This window comes from Phocoena sinus, chromosome 18 (genome assembly GCF_008692025.1).
Source record: "Phocoena sinus isolate mPhoSin1 chromosome 18, mPhoSin1.pri, whole genome shotgun sequence".
In the NCBI taxonomy this organism is placed as follows: Eukaryota; Metazoa; Chordata; class Mammalia; order Artiodactyla; family Phocoenidae; genus Phocoena; species Phocoena sinus.
The window spans coordinates 7648889-7669921 of record NC_045780.1 but is presented as its reverse complement, the minus strand read 5'-3'; the positions used below and the strand labels follow the sequence as shown (position 1 = coordinate 7669921).

Sequence of the window (21033 nt, the reverse complement as noted above, 5' to 3'; positions counted from 1 at the left end):
TCCTATTCAATGTCCATGTTGTCATGCTCAGTGTTACAAACGCCAGCTGAGGGCTGGATATCAGGTGTGGGGGGGGGGGGGCGGGGGGTGTTCCTGGTTTACTCTCCAGTTATGTGATTTTTGTCTAAAGCGCTACTTGATCCCAACTCCATGCAAGGAATAAATCACTGTCTCAGACTAACGCCAGATCGTCCTCTTACCCAGGAACTCGGAGGTGGCTTGGTCAATGGAACTTTTAAAAACTTTTCTGTTGTAAACAGTAGCAGTTGGGGTCATAAAAGAACACTCAAGTAAAATCACTGCTGAATGCAAAGATGCTTGAAGGATGTGCTGTGTGGATAAACTTCCAGGGGATAACTGACAAGTCTAATTTGATTCCCGAGGAACTTTTTTTTTCTTTTGGTTGTTTAATAGCAACTAAACCCTTCCTTTCATTTTATGTGGGGGGCATGTCCCCCAATCCCAACAACTGTCCCTCCCAGGCAGAGGATGTACTCATTTCACAGCACAAGCAGTCATTTCTCTTCTGAGACATCATCCTCATTCCCTGGGTTTGAGGCTAAGTGCCCCAGAGTCCTAGTTTTGATTCCATTCAGGGGTCATTGACATTCTCTATGACTATTATCAAGGTCACCCACCAGGGCCCTATGTGTTGAGGAATCTTGGAGCGAGAACAGTCTATGAAGTTGTTTTAAAAGCTGCAGGTGTGAGGGCTTCCCTGGTGGCGCAGTGGTTGAGAGTCCGCCTGCCGATGCAGGGGACGCGGGTTCGTGCCCCGGTCCGGGAAGATCCCACATGCCGCGGAGCGGCTGGGCCCGTGAGCCATGGCTCGTGAGCCTGTGTTCTGCAATGGGAGAGGCCACAACAGTGAGAGGCCCACATACAGCAAAAAAAAAAAAAAAAAAAAAAAAAGCTACAGGTGTACTTACCTAGGCCCTGAGAAGTAATGGGTAGGCTTGAGTAACATCCATATTTGAAACTAAAATCCTGAAGCTCAGGAATTTTAGCTGGAATTTGGTAATTCCATCGAGATTCAGTGTCTGCTGGTCGGGGAAGTGAGTTTTTCCATTCCAGAAACATCTGAGAATGTTGCTTAATCTTTTGAGCTGGGGTACAGATGAAAGGCAATAATTACTCCTTGTAGGCTCTTTCTAAATAGCCTCATATTTTCATTCCATTCTGCTTCTGTCAGTAACTCCCAATTTATCACACTAAGACACACTCTTCTTGCATTTGGAGGTATGGTCGATGTACTTTTTAGGGACATTTCAACCAGGAAATAATTTTCTGCTTTATGAGGCACAGGAAGTACAAGTTCAAATGATTAGAAGTAGTTTCTAATGAGTATATTGTACATCAGTTAGGAGTGCTCATTTGTTTCTGCTCCGTGGACTCAGGAAGCATGTCTCACTCCAGTAGTCCTGCCTAGTCCCTGGGGCAGGGGTTAGGGTGCAGAGTGAGAGATTTTAGTTAGGGCTACGGTCGCCATATAAAACATAGGGTGCCACTTAAATTTGGGGGGGGCCACGCCATGTGACTTGATCCCAACCAGGGATCAAACCCGTGCCCCCTGCAATGGAAGCACAGGGTCCTAACTACTGGACTACCAGGGAATTCCTGGATGCCAGTTAAATTTGAATTTCAGATAAACAATGAATAATTTCTTAGTGTAAGTATGTATAGGTACACATTTTTTTACCTGTTATACATCATTATTCAGATTTAACTGGGCACCCTGTATTTTTATTTGCTAAACCTGGCAACCTTAGACAGGGCAGTGCATATCATCCCCATTATCTGGAAAAGAACCACTCAAAGGAAAAGAACCTTACCGATGGAGGGTTAGGTAAGATCATTGTCATTAGTGGACTGTAGCACTATTATTTTTGGAAATAACTCTGCTGACGAATACTCATTAAACATATGATCCTTAAATACCTCTGAAGCACTGACTAAAACCAGGTTCCACAAGCACCACCAGATTAACTGAGGAGAGAATCACACGTCATTTCACCTGGAGCGAGTTCATCCCTAATTCTTGCTACAAAACGTTGATTCAGAGGCACATCATACAACACCAACTTTAATTGGGACACAGATATTAAAAACATGAATATCACCTAATAAGGACCTACTGTATAGCACAGGGAACTCTACTCAATACTCTGTAATGGACTATGTGGGAAAAGAATCTAAAAAAGAGTGGACGTATGTATACATATAACCGATTCACATTGCTGTACACCTGAAACTCACACAACATTGTAAATCAAGTATACTCCAATAAAAATTTTTTAAAAATAAATAAAATGAAGAGAAAAAATTCAAATCGTGGAAATATGGACAAAATCAGCTACTTGTGATAGGAGATGAAAAAGAGATTAGAAATAAAGATCAAAGTCTTCTCTGAAAAAATAAAATAAGTGATACTAGAAAAAATAAAGTATTCATAACCCTAAAAAAAAAAAAGCCACAAATATGATGAGCAATGTCACAACAGTGCTAATTACTGTTAACACAAACCTCTATTCTTTTTCCAAAATAGTTTTTCAATAGGTCTTTTCAAAATAAATTCAAATGTACATTGTATATCAAACAATATGTGATGTCATCTACTGGTACTCGAGAGCATTTTAATACTGATTTGTAAAAATTGATCTCTGTCCAGACCAGCACAGTGGGAAAGGGTTTCACTACATGGTGCCTCTTAGTTTAGATGACTCAGGGAGAGAGGCCATGGGTACTCAATGGCCCTCATAATGACCTCATAAACCACCCGAGGAGAAGGCAAGGTTATAGAGAGAGAAGAAAACTCTCGGGCTCAAACATCAGGACATTCCTTAAGCTATTTTGGAAAATCATCTGGTATTGTTCCCAGTAAGCAGCATCTATAAGTTGGTTTTTGTAAATTACTAATGACTTTATTAATAAATAAATTCCCGTTGAAATACTTGATACAGATGCCTATCCTTCTCCCCTAGCTGACACTCAAAAGCAAATGTTTTCAGTTCCTATATGGATTCTGTGCCAAGGTTAAAGGTAATTAAGTCATTGTTCTACCTCAAGACAATCTCAAACCAGTGTGATTAGAAAGAGATATACAGGATACACGGATATGGAATGTGATATCTTGCAACCATAACACTTGGAACTGTGGTTCTCACATGGAGATAATACATCAGAAATACCTAGGAAGGTTATTCCAAAATATACCTGCTGAACCTTATCCCAGACATTGAGACTTTCTAGAAGTGGGACCCAGGCACTTATATTGTGAACAAGCTTCTCATAAGAATCACTCACTCAGAGCTGTGGATAAGGTGCTACAGAAGCCCAGAGGCTCTGTTACCGGAAGGGAAGGAAGACAAGAATCAAAAAAGCACACACAGCAAAAGGCGTGTTTTGAAAATGGGTCAACACCGAAGCAAAAGATGCACAGAGTGTTCATGAAATGCGGTCTAGTTGGTGCGAGTGAGGAACGCAGGGAAGTGGGGACTGGCTGAGGGTGAAGCAGGAGAGGAAAGTTAGGAGCCACGCTGAGAAGGGTATTGAGGGGCTGGTCCATGTGGACCAGGATGGACCAGCATAGAAGTAGAGCAACTGGAGATGAAGACCCAGAAAAGACAAAAGTCAGGCTCTGGATTTACTCTGCGTTCCTTTGAAGATAAAGATTAAGTCTTTTTTTTTTTTTTTTTTTTTTTTTTGCAGTACGCGAGCCTCTCACTGTTGTGGCCTCTCCCGTTGCGGAGCACAGGCTCCGGACGCGCAGGCTCAGCGGCCATGGCTCACGGGCCCAGCCGCTCCACGGCATGTGGGATCCTCCCAGACTGGGGCGCGAACCCGTGTCCCCTGCATCGGCAGGCGGACTCTCAACCACTGCGCCACCAGGGAAGCCCCTAAGTCTCTTTTTAAAATTAATTTTTATTGGAGTAGAGTTGCTTTACAATGTTGTGTTAGTTCCTACTGCACAGCAAAATGAATCAGCCGTACATATACGTACATCCTCTCCCTTTCGGACTTCCTTCCCATTTAGGTCACCACTGAGCATTGAGTAGAGTCCCCTGTGCTATACAGCAGGTTCTCATTAGTTACCTATTTTATACACAGTATCAATAGTGTATATGTGTCAATCCCGATCTCCCAATTCCTCCCATCCCTCCACTTTCCCCCTCGGTATCCATATGTTTGTTCTCCACGTCTGTGCCTTTATGTACTTAATTAAGATTAAGTCTTATTCTTCATTGATCCTTAGTACATACCACTGTAATAGACCTCAGTAAATATTTACTAAATTAAAGAGTGAATAAAAGAAAAAAAAAGAAATGTAATTGCTATGTATTAGCAATTAATCTGAACCACACTCTAGTTACTGCCTATGTGATATGTGCTTAAAGTACCTATTAGTTCTTCTTGACTAATGGTTTTATTGTCTGTATAAAATTTCATGTTAATGAGCTCCTTCGGCATTATTAAGAGAAGTTCCTGATACAAAAGGACCTGACCAAGGTCACATATTGTATAGTATGATTCCACATATAAAATATCTAGAGACAGAAAGCAGATTGGTAGTTGCTAGAGACTAGGGGAGAGGGAAACAGGGAATACTTTCTTAATGGGTACAGGGTTTCCTCTTGAGATTATGAAAATATTTTGAAATGCGGCAGAGGTGGTGGTTGTAGAACATTATGAATGTACTAATAGCCAGTGATCTGTTCACATTAAAATGGTTAATTCCACGCTACGTGAATTTCACTTCAATAAAAAAAAAAACTTTCAGGGACTTCCCTGGTGGCGCAGTGGTTGAGAGTCCGCCTGCCAGGGCAGGGGAAGCCGGTTCGAGCTCTGGTCCAGGAGGATCCCACATGCCGTGGAGCAACTAAGCCCATGCGCCACAACTAGTGGGCCTGTGCTCTGGAGCCCGTGAGCCACAGCTACTGGGCCTGCGTGCTGCAACTGCTGGGGCCCATGTGCCTGGAGCCTGTGCTCCACAACTGGGGAGGCCATTGCCGTGAGAGGCCCGCACACAGTGGTGAAGACCCAGCGCAGCCAAAAATAAATAAATAAAATAAATAAATTTATTAAAATAAATGTTTCTTATGTAAGGGGATAAGGAAGTAGGAGTTAGAAATAAATGTGAGAAGGTGAGCAAAAAATAGTCTAAGAAGGACCACAGCTGTAGATGATGAAGGATCTTTGGGATATATCCAAACTCTCATTCTTACGGATTATTGATAGAATCTCACGTTCAAAAGATATGTAGATATTATCTTACTTGACTGGGGTAATAAGATTTGTGGTTCTTGATTCCTCTTGAAGTTCCAATGTTGATCAAATCTTCTTTAGAATATGATTTCCAAACATACTCATCATTGTACTGTGTCTGGTTGGGAACAGGATAACTAAGTGAATATGTATATCCTAATCTTCTGGTACTTTTCTGACTGTGAGAAAAGGGTGGAAACTAGAGTAAGGGATTAAATACCAAATTTCACAAGAGTACACATGTCAAATAATTTTTGAAAGATTGGCTGCCTTAAGACTTGATGCCAGAAATAATTTAATTTCTAGGTTTCCCTGAAAAGAAACAATCCTGTATATTATTATGGCCCTTAACAAAAGTAAGAGTGTCCTAAATTTAAAAGAATAATCTGAAATTCATTAATTTTTTAATTAATTTTTTTAAAGAGATGAGTACTCTTCTGTGTAAACAGTTCTTGAGTATAACTAAATACTTGGTGAAGGAAAGTTTCTTTATGTAAAAAGTATTCCAGTTAATAAAAGGAAAAATATAAGAATTAGGATACCACTAGCTTGCAAGTCCCTAATGAAATAATGCATCTAGGCGATGATCAGCATTGGATATACATACCCAACACCACCTATTAAATACTTTTGTGAAAATACCCAACCTGAATCAGATGAAGTCTTTGGAATATTAGATTACAGGAAATACATGAAAAGAAGGATAGTTTTAAATGACACTATGGGGATGGAGTCAGAAAAATCCAGGACAAATCATCTGTTTCTTCAACAAAGAAATTCTCAGAAAAAAAAAGTGGAGGAACCTGCAGATTAAATGAAGTAAGAGAATACAATGCAGAGACCTTGTCTGGATTCAATTTCTAACCAACTGTTTGGTTTTTTTTTTTAAATTATGAGACAACTGGGGAAAACTTGATCGCTTATTGGCTATTTGATATTAAGGAATTGCTTTTTTAGGTGAGATAATGGTATTGTTACATATTTTTAAAGCATCCTTATCTTTCAAGAGATACATAAAAATATACTTAGACTTATGATATAATGCCTGGAATTTGCTTCAACATTAGCCAGTGGGAAGGCTAAGTGGAGGATATACATTAAGAATGTCCATGTGTTGTTGATTATTATAGCTGGATGATAGCTGGGGATTTATTGTATATTCCTTTGCGTGTGTCTAAAATATTTCATATTGACTTTTTTAAAAAAGAGGGCTGGGTAAGATTCAGGTTACGTCTGTAAGAAACCAAACATCTGGAAATTGGGATACATCTGGATGCTGTACTATTTCACTTGTCATTCAGATGTACAGATTCAAGCATGACTGTGGTCCTAAATCAAACTGAAGTCCTCGAAGGTGCATGAAGACCTTTCCAAAGGGATCACAGCACAAATTGCTTTAAAGGAATAGATTTTCACATCCGCATTTCTCAGCATATTCTTTCTTAACATGTATCTGCCTGAGAACAAAGCTGCATATCTAGTGGGTCTTTTCCTTCCCGCATCCTTTTCTCCCTTCCCCACTTCACCATAGGATCTTACTAAGGTGCATTACACCTCAGGGTGTTAGCTGCCAATGGTGAGAGGGACGCCGGGCAAAGGGAACTTCATTTTGGTGATTTCAGGGAACTCCTTTGTAACCCAAATTCCATATACTTACCTAGGGCTTGCTGTTCTAGGTCAAGAGTAAAGGGTGGGGCTATAACCAGAGCATTATGGCCGGTGCAGGGATGTTCTGAATGTAGGTACACTGTAGATTGGTGTGGCTGAGAGTAATGGCTAGTTTTCCCTGTCCTAAAAATTATCAAATGTTCATCCCTCTTTAAGGAGAAGCTTCTAAGAGGAGAGCAGAGAATATAGATTGCTGAAAATGGCTCTTTCCCCTACATATTTAAAGGTAAGCATTTTTCCAGCTTTAAAAAAATCCCTAGGATACGTCACTAGCTGGAAAGAAGAGCATCTCTGTTTAGATGAAGCAGTACAGGATGGCGATGCTGATTCTTTTCAATGTACCTGGAATCTTTTCTGAGACTATCAAATTTTTAAAGATTCACTGGATAAAACTGGTACATAAAAATCTTGTGATCTTTTTTTCAGATTTTGTATTCATCATTCAATAAGGTATTTAAAGCTAAGTTTTTAACCCAAACATATTATGGAATATTTACTTCAATATAGCCAGTCCTCATTTTATTTTATGATGTAAGATATTTAACAATACATGAAAGTATACGCTAGCTTGTCAGACTAGTAATTTTCCATACATAACTATATACTTACCATATATAACTTTCTCTTTCATTAAATACATAGTAAATGTTTGATTTGGTTTCCAAAGAAATCAATGAAATTGTTTCTGATTTTTATGCATGATATTATTTAATTATTTTCCAAAGTCAAGCACCAGAGTTCTGCACACATGAGAACATATCTAACTAAAGAACCTCATAGTTTTTATCATACTCCTCACTTCACAGATAACTTACATATTTAGCTACACATTTCATTGCATTATTTTTGTTACTTGGATGTAATTAATCATATTAGACCTGAATCTTTCTACACTTCTCCTGTCTACTTTTAATAATCTTCCCTACAATATGTATTCTATAATTTATCAGTAGTTTTCATAATATCCCTCAAAACATATATTAACATTTATTTAAACTAGAATTGTAGTCAGATTTTTATTTTGACAGGAAGTAAACCTAATTTCACTTGTTGGTTGGAGCAGAAGGACTGATTTTACCAGCTAGGTGAACATGGTGTAAATTGTATGAGTTAAATCTTCAGCTCAAAGATTTGGATAAAAATATATTTAGAGTATGCAATGACAAAAGCATTTTTATAAAAAAAAAGATTATATTGGAAAACCTTTATTGAAATTAATGTTCCTATTTTCCAAGTCCTTTTTGAGTATACAATATTAAATAAGTTTCTTCCAAATGAAGGAGCAACAGATGTAATTTAATAGTCATTTGTTAAGACGTGCCTTTTCAGGCCATATATGACAAACCCACAGCAAACATCATTCTCAGTGGTGAAAAATTGAAAGCATTTCCTCTAAGATCAGACACAAGACAAGGATGTCCACTCTTGTCACTATCATTCAACATAGTTTTGGAAGTCCTAGCCATGGCCATCGGAGAAGAAAAAGAAATAAAAGGAACCCAAATCAGAAAAGAAGAAGTAAAACTGTCACTGTTTGCAGATGACATGATACTATACATAGAGAATCCTAAAGGTGCCACCAGAAAACTACTAGAGATAATCAATGAATTTGATAAAGTTGCAGGATACAAAATTAATGCACAAAAATCTCAAAATGAAAATCAAAATTAATGCACAAAATAACATAGGAAGAACACTCTTTGACATAAATCACAGCAAAATCTTTTAGACCCACCTATTAGAGTAATGGAAATAAAAACAAAAATAAACAAATGGGACCTAATGAAACTTAAAACTTTTGCACAGCAAAGGAAAATATAAATAAGATGAAAAGACAACACTCAGAATGGGAGAAAATATTTGCAAACAAATCAACAGACGAAGGATTAATCTCCGAAATATATAAACAGCTCATGCAGCTCAATATTAAAAAAAAAACAACCCAATCAAAAAAATGGGCAGAAGACCTAAACAGACACTTCTCCAAAGAAGACATACAGATGGCCAAGAGGCACATGAAAAGCTGCTCAACATCACTAATTATTAGAGAAATGCAAATCAAAACTACAATGAGGTATCACCTCACACCACTTAGAATGGGCATCATCAGAAAATCTGCAAACAACAAATGCTGGAGAGGGTGTGGAGAAAAGGGAACCCTCTTGCACTGTTGGTGGGAATGTAAATTGATACAGCCACTATGGAGAACAGTATGGGGGTTCCTTAAAAAACTAAAAACAGAATTACCATATGACCCAGCAATCCCACTACTGGGCATATACCCTGAGAAAACCATAATTCAAAAATACACATGTACCCCAATGTTCATTGCAGCGCTATTTACAATAGCTAGGTCATGGATGCAACCTAAATGCCCGTCGACAGACGAATGGATAAAGAAGATGTGGTACATATGTACAATGGAATATTACTCAGCCATAAAAAGGAACGAAATTGGGTCATTTGTAGAGACGTGGATGGACCTAGAGACTGTCATACAGAGTGAAGTAAGTCAGAAAGAGAAAAACAAATATCATATATTAACACATGTATGTGGAATCTAGATAAATGGTACAGATGAACCGGTTTGCAGGGCAGAAATTGAGACACAGATGTAGAGACCAAATGTACGGACACCAAGGGGGGAGTGGCGGGGAGGGGGGAGCTTGGTGGTGGTGGGATGAATTGGGAGATTGGGATTGACATGTATACACCAATATGTATAAAACTGATAACTAATAAGAACATGTCTACAAAAATAAAATAAAATATTTTAATAAAAATTTTATATAAAAATACAATAAAATAAAAATAAAATTCAAATATAAAAAAAAGACAGGCCTTTTCAGTATACTTCTCAGAAAAACGAGATAGGGAATAACTCAATAACTGGATGACAAATCATCTAATTATTTGCTTTCAATGAAACTGAAGGAGTACACAACCAAGCTGTCAGCCAATCAATCATTAAAAAATCACCTTGTGATTTTTGGCATATAACCATAAAGAGTTCAGAGTATCGAATGGCAATGCTACACTAAAACTCCTTTCATTCACATCTACTTAATTATGAGAACAAGGTTTCTCAACACTAGCATTTATAAATTGAAAAAAAAAAAAAGCAGGAAAAATTGATGCTGAATGTGGTCTCATTCCCAACATAAGAACACTCAAATCTGGAGACATAAAGTAATTGAAAACAAAACAGCCCCATTTATCTCATCAAGATGCAATTCCAAAAAATCTACTTTTTCTGTTTAGTAATTATTAACATTTGTAATGTGTTTATTGCTTTGAGCAAGTCTGTACTAAAAATAATTGTGATAACTCAATACTTAGGGTCCTATAACATGTTTAAAAATTAATGTCAATGAATGTACTGAAATAGTTGCAAAGAGGTATAATGGGGTGATCGATAAATTGCTTTCAAACACAAAATATATTAGAGCAGCGCAAAATTCTATGGAGGAAGTAGACTGGGAGTAAGAGCTCAAGAAGGAAAGGGAATGAAATAAATGATCTGTTAAAGAAGAGCTTGTTCGTATATATTTTTTTAAAAGGGTCAGAGTGAGTATCAATTTGCTAAGGTGGTTAGATTACCCACTGGTTATATGTAAAGAAATGATTTAATGGTCTTGTTTTAAAACGTCAATATTTAGGATGGGCTGGAAGTTTTATCTTTTACAGCTATTTAAATTTATAATAAGAACTTTTCTGTGGACTTTAAAAATATGTGAATTTGAAGACCACTGACCTAGACTCCATAAGTACCCATTTGGTTTTGGCTTTCATCCCAAATGTTTCTTCTTCAGACAACTGTTACTGTTTGGGAAGCTGGCATAATCCTTACCGTCAGATGGTAAACCTCCCAGTAGGGGATATAACGTGACTCAGTGGGATAGCCGGTAACTCGGAAATTAGGAGTCCTTTAGACCTGCACTTTTTGGAAGTCTGTCGTATATTATGCTGGGGGAAAATGAATGAAAATTTGGGGGGTAACTTCTTCGTGCTATAGTCACTGGACTAGTGCTTTCAGTTTGTCCTCAGAACCACCACCTAATGCAGCAGTCATCGTTCCCACTTTGCCAACCATAAACCTGAGCTGTAGCTGGCTGGTTACTCGCCTAAGGGAGCAGAGAAAATAAGGGGTAATTAGAGCAGGGAGCTGAGGCTGGAACCCATTTCTGCCTGACTGCACCACACAGTCTGGACAGTACTCCATTTGACTTCTCGACAATGTGAACTTTAAAGGTGAAAAGATCCTCTATATTGGAAGTAATTTACAGAGTGAACACAGACAAGGGAAGGTCCTCCATGCTAATTTCCCACCTACCGTTGATGCAATGAAAGATGGCAGGGCTTTCGCAGCCCCACCCTCTCTCAGCCACCAATGAGCTTAGAGAGGCAGCTGATGGACAGAAATTCCCACCACCCTCGGTTCAGGTGGAATTGAGGGAGAAGTTGTAAGCAAACGTTGCTTTAGGAAGCAATAGTTGGAGGAGTGAAGGTAGGGGTAAGGGGACTGTGGCCTTGTTCCAGCTTCCAAGACTAGTGTTGGGTGGAAGTGCTAACAATTACTCACTTATCCAGTCATTCAGTTGTCATTGCCTGCCTACTGTATACCAGGTAATGAACTCAATACATGCTCCATGTTTAGGTAGCACAGTTCTATTAACTGTATACTGGCTCTGTTGTAAAGCATGATACACAGTGGCTTTATGAAGGATCCATGTGTTAATTTTCTCAATTTTCCTGTAGGAGCTTGGGATACTCTTTGAAGGGGAAACCCCCTCTGATGCTTGGAGGAGACCTGTGCGTGCAGTGGGTCTTATCTGAGTTCATTTTCTATAAGCCTTGTCTGATTACTCTCTGTTGGTTTTGGACTCTGAATAATAGAAGAAAGGTGAACAAATTCAAGCGTGTATATCAATCTGATTTGAATAGGGATGTACCGAATTAAAGCAGGCACCGCTCCTGTCTTAGGTGTGAACGCAGTCTTCGTCGTGGTGGCGTAGGAATCCCGATCGGTATCACCTGCTAGAAGCACAATAAAACAGTTTTAAATGTGGCAAGCCAGCATATTTTGATCAAATGTTGTTTTAATAATTAAAATAATTTTGCAAGAGACAAACATTCCGGGTGGTAATGCAGAGTGTAGAGGAATGAAGGCCAACTTGTGAGCTCCACTAGGGAAGAGGGGAAGCTCAATTTAATTAGGAGTTGCCCCCCTAGATGAAAATAGGTCTGTTGTTTTTCTTGAGAATTCACATATACTATTTTAAAGAATTCGAGCAATACATAAAAACATAAAGACAAGAGTTCATTTGAAATTCTATCATCTGAGGATGTTCACCATCGCTGCTTTATTGCCTGACTTTTCATGCATCATATTAGATATACCTGTAAATGCATGAACTGATTTTACACAAAGAGGGTCATAGTTTCCATGTCAGGTTCTCTCCTGGACCCCTTGTCGTGGCTCCTTCCTGGCCCTGCTTGTAATCACCCTCCTCCCAGGTAGCCCATGTTAACAATTGTGCCTGTTTCTTTCCAGATTTTTATAACTGCTACTATAATCATATACAGATTGATATATACGTATATCAATACATTATCACATTGGGTTCTAGTCCTATTTTGTTTTACAAAAACAGGCTCATCTTACACAAAGTGTCCTCTTCTACCTGTCACTTAACGGCGCCGTATGGGAAGCCCCTCTGACTCGTCTGGTGCAGCTCTAAGTAATTCTTTGTAACGACTGTGCGAGATTCCGCGGCACAGCTGTTCTTTAAAGCTGTGAGAGTGAGTGAGCTCAGCAAGGGAGGGAGTGGCATTAGAGGAGGTGACGTCCAAAGGCTGAAGCCCGGGGCCCCCCAGTGTCAAGAGGCTGGGGAGATGAGGGGAAGCCGGTGAAGGAGGCTGAGAAGCTCAGTGAGCGAGGTGAGTGGAGACCCAGGAGGCTATGGTGTCCTGATGGCCGAAGGAAAAACATGATTCCAGGAGGAGGGAGGGACACCTACAACGGCAAATGCTGCTGGCGGGCCCGGAGGGTGAGGATGGAGAATTCACCGGTATGCAGACACGAGGCTTGATCTGCCCCAACCTCCCCTTGTGAACGGAGGTACCACCAGATTACTTGGGAATATATTTTAAAAATTTAATTCGATCATTCTCTCTTTCTTCATATCTAGGCAGTTACCTGTGGCTTTTTAGATTTCACTAGCACCTGGGTGAAATGATCCCTTCCATGTTCGAAGCAAAGCCGTCTGGGGTCCATCACCTCACCTCTCACACCGCACCCACCTCACTGCCTGCCTTTTCTCCCGTTCACGCATCCTGAATACAATTGCCGTAAAGCATCTTTCTCAAAGGTGTCTTCAATTTCCAAATAGTCTGAAAACCTATATGCCACTGCCTACATATAAAAAAGAAACATTTAATTTTTGCCATCTGTGTACTTCTCCCCATCTCTCCCATCTCTCCATCTCTGCCATCCAGGGCTTGTTTCTCATCGAACAGGTCCTTGAATCCAGTCAGGCAGCTGCATCTGCCCCTCTGTAACTATTCCTCCGCCGCCTTCACACAGGGTGAGTTTCACCTCCACTTGAGGCTTCCCCGGGCTAACTAAAGCCTTAGCCCCTGCCTGTCACACTCTGTCCTTCTGTTCACAGACTCCTGGCTGGTGTCTACGCTCTGATCCCATTATACTAGAAATGACATTATCCTTTGATTCTTCTGCTTTAGTGGGAACCACTTTATACTTTAAAGCATTTTATTCCAACAGCAGAATTAATGTTCTTTGTTAAGAGAATTTCAAGCACGGACAGGTAGGTGGGGAGAAATTGTGAGGCTGTGTTGCTCTTAAAATAAACTAGCACTTCACCTGATTTGAAGCTCTGAGCTTGACTCTTAGAAGGATCTGGAAGGATCTTCTGCACAGAGACTGTCTTTTTCCGAAGCAAGCAACGCCAGTCTAGGCCTGATCACTCTTTGCAGACGCAAGTAGGATTTGAGATGAAGAACACCCTAGATTATCCGGTGGGCCCTAAATGCAATTTCAGTGTCCTCATAAGAAAGGCAGGGGGAGGTTGGCCACGGAAGAGGAGGAGGTGATGTGACCATGGAGGCCGAGACTGGAGTGATGGGCCACAGGTCAAGAATGCTGACAGGGCTTCCCTGGTGGTGCAGTGGTTGAGAGTCCGCCTGCCGATGCAGAGGACACGGGTTCGTGCCCCGGTCTGGGAGGATCCCACATGCTGTGGAGCGGCTGGGCCCGTGAGTCATGGCCGCTGAGCCTGAGCGTCCGGAGCCTGTGCTCCGCAACGGGAGAGGTCACAACAGTGAGAGGCTCGCGTACCGCAAAAAAAAAAAAAAAAAAAAGAATGCCGACAGCCACCAGAAGCTGGAAGACGCAAGGACGGATTCTCCCCAAGGGCCACCAGAGGGAGTGCAGCCGTGCCAATAGCTTGATACCAGGCTTCTGGCCTCCAAAATGTGAAAAAAATAAATTTCTATTGTTTTCAGCCACCAGTTTGTGGAAGTTTATGGCGGTCCTTGGAAGGAATACAGCACTTAAGAGCCCAGTCGATAGTAATAGTTCGATAGCAATTCGTCCATAGACGTCATCAGCCTCATCCTATTTTGAGACCAGAGCTGGACAGTGACACATTAGGCCCACCTTTTAGAGGGTGACCCTTCCATCAGTGGAGGATGGAGTAGCACAGAGTGGCTGTTAGAGACTCAGGACCGGAGGTGAAGGGGCAAACTCCCCCAGGGGAAGGGACACTTTGGAGGCAGAATCAGTGACACCTGGTGATGACATTGAGGTGTCAGTGAAGCTGCCCTCCCCTCTCCTTTAAGCAGATGGGACCCTCCATACTGAGCTTCCAAGTCTAGGAAGACAAAGAGTATAGTTTTGTACGTGTTGCGTTTGAGGCCCTTCTGTGACATCCAAATGCATCTGGTAGACAGATGGATATTTTGGTCTGAGATTTAGGAAGAGCATCTGAGTTAGAGATAAAGATGAGAGAGCCATTGATTGGCACCTTTATGTAGACTAGAAGCCCTGTGGCAGGATATGGCCGCTCACATAGGAGATGTAAACCAAGAAGGAGAAAACCTGGAGGATGCCAACGTTCCCAGACAAGAGGGGGGAGAGCAGACAGTGAAAGAAACCACGACAGGGTGGCTAGAAATGGAGGATGAGACTCAGGGGGGTGGGGCGGGGGGCGGGGTTCCTGGGGAGGGCTCCAGCTCCTCTGCCTGGACACCATAGAGAAACTCGTGTTGTAAATATTTTTGTATTAATTGTTTTCATTTGCTATTCGTAATTTACAAAGGGATGAATGGGATGAAAGTGTGCATTTCATTCATTCTCCTGGGACTACAGTTCCAGGGAGTTTGCAGTTGAACAACCCCCACTGCTCTGTAGCCGCCAGGGAACCACAATTACCCAGCTAGAGGGCTGCGATGGCTTATTATTGCCATGAGAAAGACCAGGGTGGAGCTGACTACACAGTAGTCACGCCAGTAGCACCACAGCTAGAGTGGCTCTCCTTCCACTGACACAAAAAGCTGAGTTAGTAAACCAGCTGCATTCGCATGCAACATTAGCATTAGAAGCACTGCCTCTGTTAAATACAAAATCCCTTTGAAAGAAAAACCAGCGAAGTTTAGAAGCAACAGCTGAATGCCATAGTTCCCAGCCTCTGCTACAGCCACCGGGGTGGGGGTGGGGGACGCTGCAGACCCACTTGGGGGTTGCTTCTCTGCATTCTGCAGCCCCTCCCCGCCCTCTTTCTGCGCTGTTTCCCAGATCCTGCCGGGGATCAGGGCCCCCGCTGGGTCTGCTCTCTTCAGAGCTCCCGACCTCTGTTGCTTCTTTGTCGTTGTCTTTGTTCTCCAGACACTAGGCCTTCCTTTTGCTTGTCCCCTCCTGGACATTTCATGGGGTGTTTAAACTCCGAGCTGTTTAGGGAGGGCTTTGACAGAAGGTATGGCGAAGGGCTGGAAAGGGGCAAGGTCGTGAACACCCTTTCATTTTCCCTGACTCCCAGCCTCTCCTTAAATCGAGTCCCACCCGTAAGGGGGAGGCACACGCCCTTGAAGACCCGAGCAGCCTTCGCTCCAGGCACCGCGTCTCCAAGGGAGACCCCGTCCCCGCCCCCCGCCGGCTGGCAGGGTCCGCAGTTTTACTTGGCAGGAGCTTGTGGCCGCATTGAGAAGGACACACGGAGCCTCGGGCCCAGGCTCTGCCATTCTTGCTAGAAGAGGCCGTCGCTGGGCCTCTCGCACCAGCCGGGCTGGGTGCTGCGCGGCTGCTTTGAGACGCTTCGCCATGGAGACGCGGGTAGGTTCCCAGCGGCTCAGCCCCTGGCAGACGAGGTGCAGGGCGCTTCACCGGGCCGGCTGGGGGACCCGGTGATGAAAGTAAAAAGATGTGTTTCTAGTAATATGATGGATACCTTACTTTCGTGTATTTGTCTAGTTCATGCAATGAGCTTTCCCGAGAACTGTCTTATATATATTTGGGGAGAGGAGCAAAAGGGGCTGAAGAGAAAGTAATATTGTCAGATTTTCAACTGCAAATTTCCAGCTATGCACAGTTTTCAGCTTAAGCGAATGAAGTCGAAGTCGTCAGGGATCTTGCAGGATCCGAGCAAAAGAAATTAAAAATCACAAGTAATCTTGTGTTACGTGGAACCAGAACCAGAGTTTCTGAGACAGTTTCATGCCATCAAACTGGTCATCTCTGCACAGGAATTAGGAGCCGGCAGGGAGGTGAAAGAAAAGTGCGCTTGGAAAGAGGAGTGAGTAGGGATGTGTGCGACACCTTTCTTCTCACCAGGCCATGTTCCTGGCACCAAAAATCGTTTTTTGTGACGGTCAATTTCATCGTTCTTCTGTCCCCACAGGTTCAACTGGGTCTCTCACCCCCATGTATGTGGAGGGTCTTTTATATTCATATTATTTGACAGCTACCTGGTCATTTGGCACATAGTAGGTGCTTAGTGATACTGAATGTCTCCCGGCTAGGACACAGCTATTACCCACTTGGATGCGAAGAGGAGACAGTAAGTATGCATTGGAGACTGCTGGCACCATGTTTAGAAAGCAATTTACAACCATCCCTTAAGCTTTCAAGGGGTTATTCTAACATAGACCTTAAGTGAACAGTGAAGTAACAAGAGGGAGTTTATCAAAGGAGACAGAATAGGCATCAAAGTAAGGACCCATGTATATATGCAAGGATTTCTCTAAACTGAAGAGCTCAACCAGAAGTTTCTGAGAGTAGAGTCCCATCCATGTAATGGAATGAATATAACAGATTGAGGCTCTCAAATCTATAGCAATGAATGGTGGGACACACAGACTTCTGTCGATGTTATTAGAAGGGATGAGTCTAAATTAGGATTTAGTAGTGGAGTCTAAATAAAGAAAGTAACACCCAATAACAGATTACTGTCTGGAAATAGTAGAGCTAATTAGCATAGCATAATTTAAAAGAAATACACTTTAAAAATAGAGCAGTGAGTATATAGAATTTTTGCAGTGAATTTGTATTAATATCTTACATGTGTCTCGTCTTAGGCAAGCTGTGAAATGGCGGGGAGGGATACGTGCTGAATCGAGAGCCAGAAGATCTGTCACTTTCTACCTGAAGGCCTTGGGCGTAAAGCAGGTACTGCTCCGAGCCTCAGCTTCCTTACCTGTAAAATGAATATATGAGTACCCACCTCAATGGGCTGTAAAGATGAATCATTCTAACGATAATTTATAAATCGTAAAGCCACACACACCTAAGGTATTGCTCTTTTGTCTTATTACTCTTTTGATCTTTTTTTAAAAATTTTATTTTATTTTTAAAATTTTTAAAATTATTTATTTTATTTTTGGTTGTGTTGGGTCTTCATTTCTGCGTGCAGGCTTTCTTAGTTGTGGCAAGCTGGGGCTACTCTTCGTTGCCGTGCGCTGGCTTCTCATAACAGTGGTTTCTCTTGTCGTGGAGGACGGACTCCAGGCGCGCGGGCTTCACTAGCTGTGGCACGCGGGCTCAGTAGTTGCGGCTCACAGGCTCTAGAGAGCAGGCTCAGTGGTTGTGGCTCACGAGCTTAGATGCTCTGCGGCATGTGGGATCTCCCCAGACCAGGGCTTGAACCCGTGTCCCCTGCACTGGCAGGTGGATTCTTAACCACTGCGCCACCAGGGAAGTCCTTCATTCTTTTTTATAGCCTTTCATTTCTGCTTCTGCTTCTGCAGACGGATGGTTGATACAGGTCCATTTCATTATGAGCAGTACAGCACTCTTCCTGCCTTTGAATTTGGGTTCCTTGAGGCAACTCCGTTTAAGGATTAAGCAGAATATTTTTCCTTTCTTCTTTCCCTCAACAAATACTGCGCACCTGAAGTGAGCTGGATGATGACATTAAGGGCAGTGCCCAGAGTATTATGGGACCTTGGGGGAGGGGGAGAGGAATTGCTTGAGCTGAGTTTTCCAAGATGCCTGGGAGGCAACCAGGTGAAGAGGGAGAGGTGCCCCAAGGCCCAGGAAGGACCCAGGAGGGGGAAACGGCCTGTGTCCTCCAGAGGTCCTGCGAGCTTGGTCTTGCCATACTGTGAAGGGGGAGGGGGACAGCCAAGCAGCCCCAGAGCCCCGCTGAGGAGCTCCACCTAACACGAGGAGTGTGCACTGAGCGGGTTAGGCAACGGCGTGAGGGCGCAGGTCAGTAGTTTAAGTAAATCCTCTTTTCCAGGAGTAAGAGAAGCAAGGTTCCATTCACCTGCCAGAGTAGATCCATCACACAGAAACTAAGACCTTGAGGTTACCAATGCTCCTGTGACAGAGTTTTGAATCGACAAAAACCAACCGAGAGTAGCTGCATCAAATGAGTTAAATGGGAACTGGTTTCCAATTCACATTATTACAAGAAATTTCTTTCTGCCACACACACGTACAGAGGGAGCGTGATATGAAGAAGTCAAGATGGGGGTGGGTGGTGGAGGGAAGAGACAGCAACGAAGGAACACTCAAATTTTTTTTTTTTCTTTCTTCCTTTTTTGCGGTACGTGGGCCTCTCACTGCTGTGGCCTCTCCCGTTGCGGAGCACAGGCTCCGGACGCGCAGGCTCAGCGGCCATGGCTCACGGGCCCAGCCGCTCCGCGGCATGTGGGGTCTTCCCGGACCGGGGTACGAACCCGTGTCCTCTGCATCGGCAGGCGGACTCTCAACCACTGTGCCACCAGGGAAGCCCGAACACTCAAATTTTGCCTGTGAAGGAGAAGAGGGTCTAGTGGGGGAGGAGGGTGTGGATCACATGGAGAGTTATTACTTGAAAGGAGAGAAGAATAACCAAGCTCATAGGCCAAAGGTAAGAAGCAGGGAGAGAGAGAGAGGACTTGATGCTCCAGGAGAGAGTAGACAGGGTCCCAGCCAGGAGAAAGCAGATGTGCCAGCAAGCTATCCCCAAACTGAGCGTGTCCACACCACCTGGGCATTTGACAAGAACACGAGTTCTGAGTCAGTAAGTCGGTGGGGGAGCAAGATTCTGCTTTTCTAACAAGATCCCCAGGTGATTCGTAACGCTCGAGATGGACAGGTCTAGAGCCTTGTCCCAGGGCCGGCGACCTCGGCATCACCTGGGAACTGGTTAGAAACGCAGAAACACAGCTCTCCCTCCCTCCCCCACCGAGCTCCTGAGTCAGGATCTGCAGCTAAACCTCCAAGAGATTCCAGGGCACATTCAAGTTTGAGGACCTCTGCTCCGGGTAACATGAGAGGAAAGGTTGTCTCCGGAACAAGAGGAAGAATGTGAAAGAGTTGATGGGAGACTTGGCCGGTGACTGTTTCCAAAAGCCCAGAAGAGGTCACGGACATTCTTCAGCAATGCCAAGTGCTTTGGATATGAATGTACTGAGTGAAGGTTTTCTGGCTTGCTTGCTGTATTTTGGCAAGACTTCCTGTTATTATGTGGTATGCAATGCTTTTATTCAAGTGTCTTCATGTAAAAAAACAAAACAAAACTGTCTTTTCTCTTTGTTTTAGCTGATGGATTAACTCGTAAAACATTTTCTCCATTTCTGTGATGGACTCTGTATTATTAAGGGTTCTCTAGAGAAACAGAACCAATCGTGTGTGTGTGTGTGTGTGTGTGTGTGTGTGTGTGTGTGTGTGTATAGAGAGAGAGAAAGAAACTTAGTTTAAGGAACTGGATCACACAATTGTGGGGACTGGCAAGTCCTAAATCTGCAAAGTAGGCCAGCAGGCCAGAGGACCAGGGCAGCCCAGGGCAGATCCTACATTGCAGTTCAAGTCTGAAGGTCATCTGTGCAAAATTTTGTCTTGCTTAGGGGAGGTCAGACTTTTGTTCTATTCAGGCCTTCAGCTGATGGGAGAGGTCCATTCACATTGTGGAGGGCAATCTGCTTTACTTAAAGTCCACTGATTTAAATGTTAGCCTCATCCAAAACACCCTCATAGAAACATCAAGAATAATGTTTGTCGACACATCTGGACACCGTGGCCCAGCCAAACTGACACTTAAAATTACCATCAGAGATCCAGGTCTTCCTGAGGTCACCTGGTTCACATCTGACACTAAGAGGGGTTGTGTTTAAGCCGTCCAAGAATGATTGCTCTGTTTTTATTGAAAAATCCAGAAAAGAACATTTTGTAATGGTCTCTATTTTATTAGGACAGTCCAGTTTAACAGGGTAAATTCTAAGCTCTGCTTCTAACCTGCCACTCACCAAACTCACATTTTATCCAAATAAAGCCGTAACAGCAAGTTCAGACGTTTGATTCTATCAAAACCTCATCAATCGTATATAAATGTCACCTCCTTCCTGGGCCATCTCTGCTGTCTCTGATTCTTGTGTTTTTCTCTTCTATGAACCCTTAAGAACAATTACTAACGCCTTGCATTATTGGGTCTCTGAAGTTTATTCAAGCCGTGAGTATCAAGTGTGAACAGTCATTCTAAATCTGTTAGACCGGCAGTTAGCCATCCAAATGAACGTTCTCTCCTTCAAAGTAAGCATTTATTATAATGACACTGCCATTGCTTAAAGCATCTTTGAAATTCTTTAGAAACTCCCTTCAAACAC

General features: G+C 42.6%; 1 protein-coding gene across 1 annotated transcript in view; it reads right to left on the bottom strand.

Annotated features, from left to right (window-relative positions):
* The window catches only part of TEX26 (testis expressed 26), an 82365-nt gene extending 66177 nt beyond the window's left edge, over positions 1 to 16188 (bottom strand). Inside the window, 5 exon segments of the mRNA XM_032611692.1 lie at positions 930 to 1098; positions 5273 to 5441; positions 11883 to 11964; positions 16126 to 16165; positions 16168 to 16188. Of these exon segments, the coding sequence (XP_032467583.1) occupies positions 930 to 1098; positions 5273 to 5441; positions 11883 to 11964; positions 16126 to 16165; positions 16168 to 16188 (481 nt within the window).
* Positions 16189 to 21033: the final 4845 nt, after the last annotated feature.